The following is a 10,311-nucleotide window of genomic DNA, read 5'->3' on the forward strand; positions in this document are numbered from 1 at the left end:
TTCAGAGGTACAGATCTGTGATTCAACAGTCTTGCACAATTCACAGCACTCACCATAGCATACACCCTCCCCAATGTCTATCACCCAGCCGCCCCCTCCCTCCCACCCCCCACCACTCTAGCAACCCTCAGTTTGTTTCCTGAGATTAAGAATTCCTCATATCAGTGAGGTCATATGATACATGTCTTTCTCTGATTGACTTATTTCACTCAGCATAACCCCCTCCAGTTCCATCCACGTTGTTGCAAATGGCAAGATCTCATTCCTTTTGATGGCTGCATAATATTCCATTGTGTATATACACCACATCTTCTTTATCCATTCATCTGTCGATGGACATCTTGGCTCTTTCCACAGTTTGGCTATTGTGGACATTGCTGCTATAAACATTGGGGTGCATGTACCCCTTTGGATCCCTACATTTGTATCTTTGGGGTAAATACCCAGTAGTGCAATTGCTGGATCGTATGGTAGCTCTATTTTCAACTTTTTGAGGAACCTCCATACTGAGTGGAGTGGTTGCACCAGCTTGCATTCCCACCAACAGTGTAGGAGGGTTCCCCTTTCTCCACATCCCTGCCAACATCTCTCATTTCCTGACTTGTTAATTTTAGCCATTCTGACTGGTGTGAGGTGGTATCTCATTGAGGTTTTGATTTGGATTTCCCTGATGCCGAGCGATGCTGAGCACTTTTTCATGTGTCTGTTGGCCATTTGGATGTCTTCTTTGGAAAAATGTCTGCTCATGTCTTCTGCCCATTTCTTGATTGGATTATTTGTTCTTTGGGTGTTGAGTTTGATAAGTTCTTTATAGATTTTGGATACGAGCCCTTTATCTGATATGTCATTTGCAAATATCTTCTCCCATTCTGTCGGTTGTCTTTTGGTTTTGTGGACTCTTTTGCTGTGCAAAAGCTTTTTATCTTGATGAAATCCCAATAGTTCATTTTTGCCCTTGCTTCCCTTGCCTTTGGCGATGTTTCTAGGAAGAAGTTGCTGCGGCTGAGGTGGAAGAGGTTGCTGCCTGTGTTCTCCTTTAGGATTTGGATGGACTCCTGTCTCACATCTAGGTCTTTCAACCATTTGGAGTCTATTTTTGTGTGTGGTGTAAGGAAATGGTCCAGTTTCATTCTTCTGCATGTGGCTGTCCAATTTTCCCAACACCATTTGTTGAAGAGACTGTCTTTTTTCCTTTGGACATTCTTTCCTGCTTTGTCAAAGATTCGTTGACCATAGAGTTGAGGGTCCATTTCTGGGCTCTTGTTATGCCAATATTTTTCGCTCTTGAGGGATTTGGAGGAAGCTGACCCGGAGACATTTGCAAGGCAAGCACAGCATTTATTTGGGTTTGGTACAAGGAGCAGACAGAGTTAGACTAAAATGTGTGACCTCATGCTATGTTTCTTGTGATCTGATATCACTTAGTGTTATTGAATAACTTCAAAGGGCAGCTGGGAATTACTGTGAAGACACACACAGCAAAGCCATTTCTCACCTGCTGTCTCTGATCACAGAAGACACAGTTAGACTCACATTTCTCTGCGGGACACATGCAGTAGACCAGCTACAACTTGTTTGGAGAGAAAAGCAAGGGGCAGAGAGTCACCCTGTTGGCTCTGTGTGGGCTGGGACGAGTTTTAAATATAACTAAGAGTTACTTTATTAGAATTAAAAGCAGTAGAGGCTGAGCTTCAGGGCATGGGTTGTTTCCTAAAAATATAATCATCAAACTTTTAAAGAACATTAGGATCAGCTTGTCAACTGGAGTAGGAATCAATTATGGAAGAAATGGGAGAGTATCTGTTTAGGGTAAAATTTGAGAATTTATTTCAAATGACCAAAAGGTGTTTTCAGAAGACTGGTCTGGCCTCCAGGATAGAGTAAGATTTTGTTGCATTATCCTCTTCACCCGTGTCTTAGTGTCAGCTTTCTGCAAGCCCAGGATTTGCAGACTGAGTTCATCATTGTCATGGGGGTAGTTTCTGACACTGACCTGCCTCATCCTCCTTAGCACCTCTTCACTATCTGCTTAAGGAACAGGTTTTCACTGCCTTCAATTCTTCTGAGATCAGAGGAGATCGGGCGCGTTCAGGGTGGGATGGCCACAGACTCACTGCCTTCAGGTCTTAATTGCCTTCTGTGGCATTGTTTTCTTAAAACTTACTTTGATTTTGAAAAATATACAGAAAAGTACAAAGGGTACAGTAGTTAATCCCTGTTTATATACTACGCACAGCTAATACAGGTAGGCTCGTTGTCATATTTGCTACTCATCTTTCCTTTAAGAAAAAAATTCCAGTAAAGTGATTTATTTTCTTCGCTAGTATTGTTCTGCTTCTTTCTAAGAGGTTGTCACTGTCATGAATTTAGTGTGAATCAGTATATTTTTATGCTTTTGTTGATTTCATATGTCTATAAAAATGACGTGTTTTATTTATTTTAAAAATCGCATGGACAGTTATTATATAAAGAACAGTATCATAAAGTAGCATCATGTAATTTCTCAGTGAATGTTATTTTCAAGATCCCTCCATGTGGCTGTATAGATCTGGATCATGATTTTAACTGCTGTATAGTGTATGAATATACCACAGTTTATCAATGCCAATATTTTTCTACTGTTACTGGTGTGCAGTGCACATTCCTTGAGTACATGACAGCCCAGAAGTGAAATTGCTGGCTCTTAGGGTTTTCACATTAGAACCTTACTAAATACTGCCAAATTGCTTTTCACAGAGGTGAATAAAAAATAACCTGCGAGCAGTGTATAAGAGTTCCCATCTCCCTCTATCTTTGCTAACGCTGGGTGGTGACGGACTTATTGCCTGTCTCTTGACTGTAGAATTGCATTTCACTGTTGTTTTGATTTGCAGTTCTCAGATAATTGGAGAGGTTGAATATCTTCTCACATTTATTTGCCACTCCCATTTCATCATCCATGAATAACCGATTCATATCTTTTGTCCGTTTTTTGTATTTCTTTTGATTTTTAGGAATTCTTGATATATCTGGTTATAATCCTTTGTTAAATCTATTGCAAGTGTCTTTTCTTTGTCATTTGTCTTTCAATTTTGTACATAGTGTCTTTTAAATTATGATCTAGTCAAGTTTGGGGACCTGGGTGGCTCAGTCAGTTAAGCATCTGACTCTTGAATTTCACTCAGGTCATGATCTCAGGGTTGTGAGATTGAGCCCCACATCGGGCTCTGGACTGGGCGTGGAGTCTGCTTAAGATTCTCTCTCTCTCTGGATGTTGTCAAGTTCATCAATCCTTTTTTGACTTTTACTTACTGTTTCAGATTTGAGAAATTCTTCCTTACCCCGAATCATGAAGAGATTCTCTCACATTTTCTTTTAAAGTTGTGTGTGTGTGTGTGTGTGTGTGTGTGTGTGTGTGTGTGTGTGTGTGTTTAAGATTTTATTTATTTGAGAGAGACAGTGAGGGGGAGAGGGCATGAGAGGGGGGCAGGGTCAGAGGGAGAAACAGACTCCCCACTGAGCAGGGAGCCCGATGCCGGACTCGATCCTGGGACTCCAGAATCATGACCTGAGCTGAAGGCAGTCACTCAACCGACTGAGCCACCCAGCGCCCTCTTTTAAAGTTTTTAAAGATCTAGAATGTATATTCTTATGTGGGTAGGGCTCAGATTTTAATTCTTTTAGATGAATGTCTGTTTTCCAACACCATTAAGTAGTCCATTGTTTCTCTACAGATTTGTTGTATCTCTATTACATTGCAAGACTCCATGGTTTAGTCTGTTTCCACGCTTTATATTACATTGTATTGATTTGTTTCTCTATCTGAACGAGTTCCGCATTATCACTTACAATAGCTTGTAGAATCTTTTTATTTACATAGATATTTACTTAAATTGAAAATAATGATAAACTTGTTTCTTCCTTCCAGTTCTTAGACCTTTTATTTCTTTTTCTTTTGTCCTGTTGGCTGGAACCTGCAATACAACATCAACTAGTAGAGGTTATTGTAGGCATTTAGAATCTATGTTTCCAACTTTGATAGGAATGCCTTTATAGTTCCATCATAGTATTTGCTGTAGGTTTTGGTATGCTGTTTGTTGTGGGATTTGGTATAGGTACTGTTTACCAGAACAAGGAAATCCTCTTGTATTCCTAGTTGGCTAACAGTTTCTTTTGTTATTATGAGTAGTGATGAATTTTATTGGAAGATTTTCTGCATTCATTGAGATAAGTTCTCATTTAATTTTTTAACATGGGGAATTCCATATACGGATTTGCTGACATTAAAGCCATCCTGTATTTCTGGAATTCTGCCCGCTTTTCTGTTTTTGAAATACTGATATTTTATTTAGGTATTTTGTATCCGTATTCTTAACTGGTTTGTGTGTTAGTTTTCTTTCAGGTACTGTTCTTGCCTGATTTTGACATTGAGGTCTTGCTATCCTCTTTTTTTTTTTAATTTAAATTTTAGTTAAACTACAGTGCAATATTGGTTTCTGGAGTATAATTCAGTGACTCATCACTTAAATACAGCACTCAGTGCTCATCACATCAGGTGTCCTCTTTAATACCCATCACCCACCTAGCCCACACCCCACCCATCTCCCTTGCTATCCTCTTTAAAGAAGTTTAATTCTGGAGACTGATGAATGCCCTGACTCCGGTGGGGGCAGGACTGGTAATTTGCACCATACAGGTCCTGGCCTGCTGGTGATCTGCCCTATGGCTGTGTGGCTTAGGATCAGGTGAAGGCTCAGGGGACAGTCTGTAGATCTCCAAACTATCTCTGTGTACACGTACCTCACAGAAGCTCCTTTTTCTGTCTATTGCATCTGAACTTCTTAGGCTAATTCCCTTAACATGCTTTTCCAGTGGAAGCTTAGTAACTTATCACAGCTCCTACCAGTGCATTGTGATGTTCTTTCTGTTAGTCCTCAACCAGCTTGTTTCGGAGCGTCATATCCCTTCAGAGTTCTTCTGGAACACATTGGGTCTGGGCTTCTGAAATGGTTTCTTTAACATCATATTGTTTGTTTATTTATATTTATTTATTTTTAAGGTTTTGAGAGAGAGTGCGAGCCTGTGCACACAAGTGGTGGGGGGGAAGGGGCAGAGAGAGAGGGAGCAGGAGAAGCAGGCTCCCTGCTGAGCACGGAGCCCAACATGGGACTTGATCCCAGGACCCTGAAAATCATGACCTGAGCTGAAGGCAGATGCTTGACTGAGCCACCCAGGTGCCCCTAACAGCATATTGTTTAAATGCTGCTGCAGATCTTACACATTAGCAGAGTATATTTTAATACTAGTTTTTGTTTAAAAACATCTTTGAAGGATTGGAGATTTGATCAAAGATGCAACATGCAAATGGAAGTCTGGAGGTGTAGACGTTATGATGTAATGGATTAGGAGCCTACTGATTATATTCCCTTTACAGATGTTCTCAAATCCCAGCATCCTTGGGAAAGGAGTGGCTCTGCTTTCACACCAGCTAGTTGACCAGGATAAAGTTAAAGCTGCCGTCCTAGGCTAAAGAAAGTTCTGCATGAGTCAATTAACTGACCTCACAGTTGATAATGTAGTTTGGGAATTGAGAGAACTTGAGAGCTAATGAACAATGTGTGGCAGTACATGGGGACCGTGATAGGAATGGTGAGAGGAGTTGGGAGTTTGGGTGATGAGCAGATCGTGGTAGGGGCGGGCGGGCATTTGGGAAGGACTTCATAGAGCAGGAGGAGGTTTCACACGAGCAAGAGCCTGATGGGCCTGTGTTTCAGGACAGGGCACCGTGTGCAGAGACAAGGAGTGGAGGGCTTCTGCAGAGGTGGGCCAGGGGCAGTGAGGGTGGAAAGGGGGTTGGGGCAGGTGTAGAGGGTCTTAAATGTATCTCATGGGCAGCTAACATGTGCTGAAAGCTTTTGAGTGAAGGAGAAAAAATCAAAGAGCTGCATTTTATGAAACCCAGTCTGTCAGCAAGTCTGGATTAGGATTTTGTTCGAGTTTGGCTGCACATTGCAATCACCTGGAGACTTTAAAAAAACAAAAAGCAAAAACCAGAACTGATGTCTGAGCACCTCCTGCCCCCAAGATTCTGATTCAGAGCCTGCTGTTAGCCTTGGGTTTTGAGAGTTTTTAAAAGCTCCCCAGGTGATTCTAATGTGCTGCAAAGCCTGAGAATGGAGGCCCAGCCCCCTGATAAGATCTTGATGTAGTGTTTACGCATTGTGTTGAGCCACTTCTGGCTGGGCAAATGCAGAATCAACTGGTGGAAAAGTATTTTTAAAGTGCTTCTGTAACATTTATTTATAATATTCCACATACTTCAATGCCTCGGTTAGAATAACTGTTTTCTCATAAGTGCCTACAAATTTTTGCATTGGAAGTAGATGGTGACAAACAGACTTTTGGAAGGGACCCATAATCATCTTGGGAATTTGGTCACATGGAAAGTTTTTAAATTTTTTTGCATTAAAAATAAAAGGGCAACAACATAAAACAAACACATTTATCACAGCAAGAATTAAAAAAAATAAATGCAACTGTAGTGTGAAAACACCAAATTTGCCATTATAAAAATACAAATCCTAATGTATGGAATTGTTGAATCGCTGTATTGTACACCTGAAGCTAATATAACACTGTATGTTAATGACAGTGGAATTAGGAAAAAAAAATCCTCAAAAATGTGCTGCTGGAAGAGTGCCAGTTTCCAAACATTGTATGTCTGTGGTTTTCAAACTTGAGGATGCATCTGACTCATCTAGAGGGAGGTCAAACTGCTGGACTGCAGTTCCAGATTTAGCAGGCCTCGGACGGCCCGAGAACGTGCATTTCTAAAGTGCTTCCACGTGCTGCTGCCGCTGGTCCAGGCACCACGCTTTGGGAAGAACCACGACTGCGTGAGGTCCCAATTTCCAAGGAAAAATGGCCTGACAAAATGTGGTTGCAGGACATGAGTTTTGCTTTTCTTTTCATGCAGGGTGAGGGGCTTATCTTGGCAATTAGGGACTGTAACCCACTCACCTCCTCCCCCCACCCCCTGCCCCAGGTCAAGCCAGCCCCCCTACCCCCATCTGCGTGTTCCAGGGAGCTGCTGCCAGAGCCTTCCTGGGGTAGGTGGACGAGACCATTGTCTAGTCATTCTTCTTACTCTTTCAACATTTACTGCAAAAGGGTCATAGTGTATCCAGTCATACTACTATATAACATGTTCTTTCTCTTACAGTAAAAATTTTTTGTAAGTTTGTTTAAAATTCTTTCCCTGCCTCTCACACTCTACCAAATATGAAGAGTTAAAAAAATCTCTACCCTTTTACACTTCCAGTCCGTCCATGTTCTCCTAAAGGTAGGTTCTTGTGTGTTCTCAGTGGTGTTTTGGGAAGGTTTCATGATTGGCCCCTATCTAGGTAATAAGCTACTCTGTGCAGCCTTCCTGGTAGATTAGGGGACGTTTGCAGTACACCTTGGGAGGGAGGAGAAGCGGAAATCATTCTCAGATGTTAAAATGAGACATGTTTCTAATTGAAAGCATGAAGAGAATGTATACATGAAAGTGCCTGGGGGGTGATCTCTGGCACAGGCTCAGCTTTGAAAGCCCAGTCCTGCCCTCCCTTGTGGCCACTTCTGTTCTCGCTGGGTGGAGCCCATTTCCATTCCTGTGACATTCCATAAATAACCATGGCCTGGTAGGGACCCATGATCATCAGTTGGCCAAGAAAATGCTGATAAATTAGAATCCCGAACCCTGGAAGTGCATAGTTTTGGGCTTTGAATTCTAGAAGCCTAATTTGGTAAGAGCTCTTGGAGACCATTTTAGAAAAAGCAGTTACTGCCCTCCTCCTGCCCCTGAACATGTACAGGTGCAGAGGCCAAGGTTAAATAACTTACCCCAAGGTCACCAAAGGAGTTGGCTGCATTTTTCTTTGCTTTTTAAGAATTCTTTCCCACTTTTGGAAAAGTTGTCAGCCTAGTATTCTGACACTTGATGGTCATTTCTTATCATTATTTGCTATAACTAATAGGAATCATATTGTAGGAAGATGGGAAAAGTATCTTTTCTCTTTTATAGAAGAACAGGAGGTCGAAGAGCTTTTAGGTCTTGGTCATTTGTCTCGTCCATAACTGAGCCTGCTCTGGTTCATATCCCTCATCTATTTTGTAAATGTTTGTGGACTGAATCTGACATTGAATTTAATGGGAGATGTAGTAGTGTGATCTGCCCGAGGACCAAGAGTTGAAGTCAAAAGTGGACCGATAAAATCATTTGGCGTAAATCTATGCATTTGGACAAAGAAGAAACTGAAGGAATCCTGTCCGTTGGACTTTAACATCAACCTAACTAAATTTAAGTCAGTAACTTCTAAACTCCTCTAGTGCCTTGCCTATGATGAAATCCACTTACCTTACCCATGGCCCATAGTCCTGCCAACTTGAAAACTCTTGACTGCAGGTCTGGTGATTCAGAGTATATGCATCCTATCAAAAAGGAGATAAAGAGCTCATTTCTTTTTGGTTGCCTTTCACTGTAACATGAGGAATGGTATACAGGGCACTGGCTTTTAAAAACAAAAGTATAAAAGTATATGTTGGATGCTTCTCAATCCGGGCATCCTTCTGTCCTTAAAAACAAAAAAGTGGGTTGGACTCCATTTCTCAAACAGTCACTCCGAGGTCAAAAAGCTTATGCCAGATGAAGTCTGTTGCACTTTTTGGAGTTTGAGATGAGACTTGGGCTTTTTTTGCCGAGTCTTATTTGGATACCTAAAATTTAAACTTGAGCTACAGGGCACAGTTTAAAAAAAGAAGGGCAAAGCATTTTCTTAAGCTTTTCCTTCGTTTCTGATGCATTTCTGAGAGGCACTCTAATAAAGTGGTTAAGAATGATGATGTTGCAGCCAGTTCACTTGGATTCAGTTCCCAGCTCTTCTATTTACTCATAATCGTGTGACCTTTGGCAAGTTACATAACCCCTGTGTCTGTTTCTTCATCAGTAAAATAGGCAAAATAAAACATCGACTCACAGCAGTTGCTGGGGGATTAAATTGTTGATACCTCATTAGAGCAGTGCCTGGCACATAAGAAGCCATTAATAAATATTAGCTATCATCATCGTCTTTTCCATCATGTTTTTTTAAAATTATTTTTTAGAGACAGTGAGTGGTGGTGGGGGAGGGGCAGAGGGAGACAGAGAGAGAGAGAGAGAGAACCTTAAGCAGGCTCCACATGGGGCTTGGGCTCCCGGCCCTGAGATCATGACCTGAGCCAGAACCAAGAGTTGGATGCTTAATTGACCGAGCCACCCAGGTGCCCCTCCATCGTGTTTTTAAATACAGTTTTATTTTTGGAGGGGAGAATCCTGGGGCTAATGTGAAGGCTTTGGAAGAATTTGTGACGTCTACAATGCTTTTCTTCAAAGTCATGTCTTCTGTCATCTTTCTGCAGCAAGCTGTGTTCCACCGTGCCAGAATGGAGGGATGTGTCTCCGGCCTCAACTGTGTGTGTGTAAACCGGGGACCAAGGGCAAGGCCTGTGAGACCACAGCTGCCCAGGACACCTCGTCACCAGGCTTTGGAGGGCAGAGTTCTGGGGCTGCTTCCTCCTGGGTCCCTCCTGAGCAAGCAGCAAAGCACACTTCATTGAAGAAGGCAGACGGTCTACCACGAGTCAGTCCCATGGCCCAGATGACCTTGACCCTCAAGCCGAAGCCTTCAGTAGGACTCTCCCAGCAGATTCATTCTCAGTGAGTGTTTTCAATTTGCTTCCACTCAGGAGCACCTTAATTATTGTCCTGGATGCCCTGCTTTCAATCACTGCTTTTCCTGCACAATTTGCTAAAATCACTTGGATAATGATGTCTTTTCTTTCCTTAAAGTTTTACATGTTATGCTTACACATCAAGTCTCTTAAACGTATTTGGTATGTGTGTTTAGCCTCTGCGGGGAAGACTGACCATAAATGTAAACCGAAGCATTAGAGAGAACTAGGGGAATCAAGGTGGGACGGGAATAAGAAAGATAGTTGTGGTGCAGTCGTGAGTTAAAAAATTCTTTTTTGGGGGTGGGGGGAAGTGTCTAGAGATTTTGAAATAATTGAAGGGAAACAGTGAGGGAAATTTGCGAAGATACATGGAAATGGCAGGAACTCTGCTCTGTACAGAGAAGGTATTCAAGTGAGCGGGAGCCCTGGGAAAGAGCATTTCTCAACCTCGGTAGCAGGTTAAGTGTCTCTTCTATTAACACCGTGTTTTCCTCCCAGTTGCCACCCAGGTCCATTTTTGGTGAATGAGCCTGTGTTCTATTTATGGCAACGTGGTTTTTTCTTAGCATTTGGAAGTAA

At 42.0% G+C, this 10,311-nt stretch overlaps 1 protein-coding gene across 7 annotated transcripts in view; it reads left to right on the forward strand.

Moving 5' to 3' along the window:
• LTBP1 (latent transforming growth factor beta binding protein 1) overlaps positions 1 to 10,311 on the forward strand; it is a 387,020-nt gene that overhangs the window by 37,003 nt on the left and 339,706 nt on the right. For all 7 annotated transcript variants that reach the window (XM_073897251.1, XM_073897253.1, XM_073897250.1 and 4 more), the window contains exon 3: positions 9,418 to 9,715. In XM_073897251.1, coding sequence (XP_073753352.1) covers positions 9,418 to 9,715 — 298 coding nt within the window. The remainder of the gene's footprint in view (positions 1 to 9,417; positions 9,716 to 10,311) is intronic.

Source organism: Callorhinus ursinus, unplaced genomic scaffold (assembly GCF_003265705.2).
Source record: "Callorhinus ursinus isolate GAN/ISIS: 27379988/994484 unplaced genomic scaffold, GSC_fseal_2.0 scaffold10, whole genome shotgun sequence".
Lineage (NCBI taxonomy): Eukaryota > Metazoa > Chordata > Mammalia > Carnivora > Otariidae > Callorhinus > Callorhinus ursinus.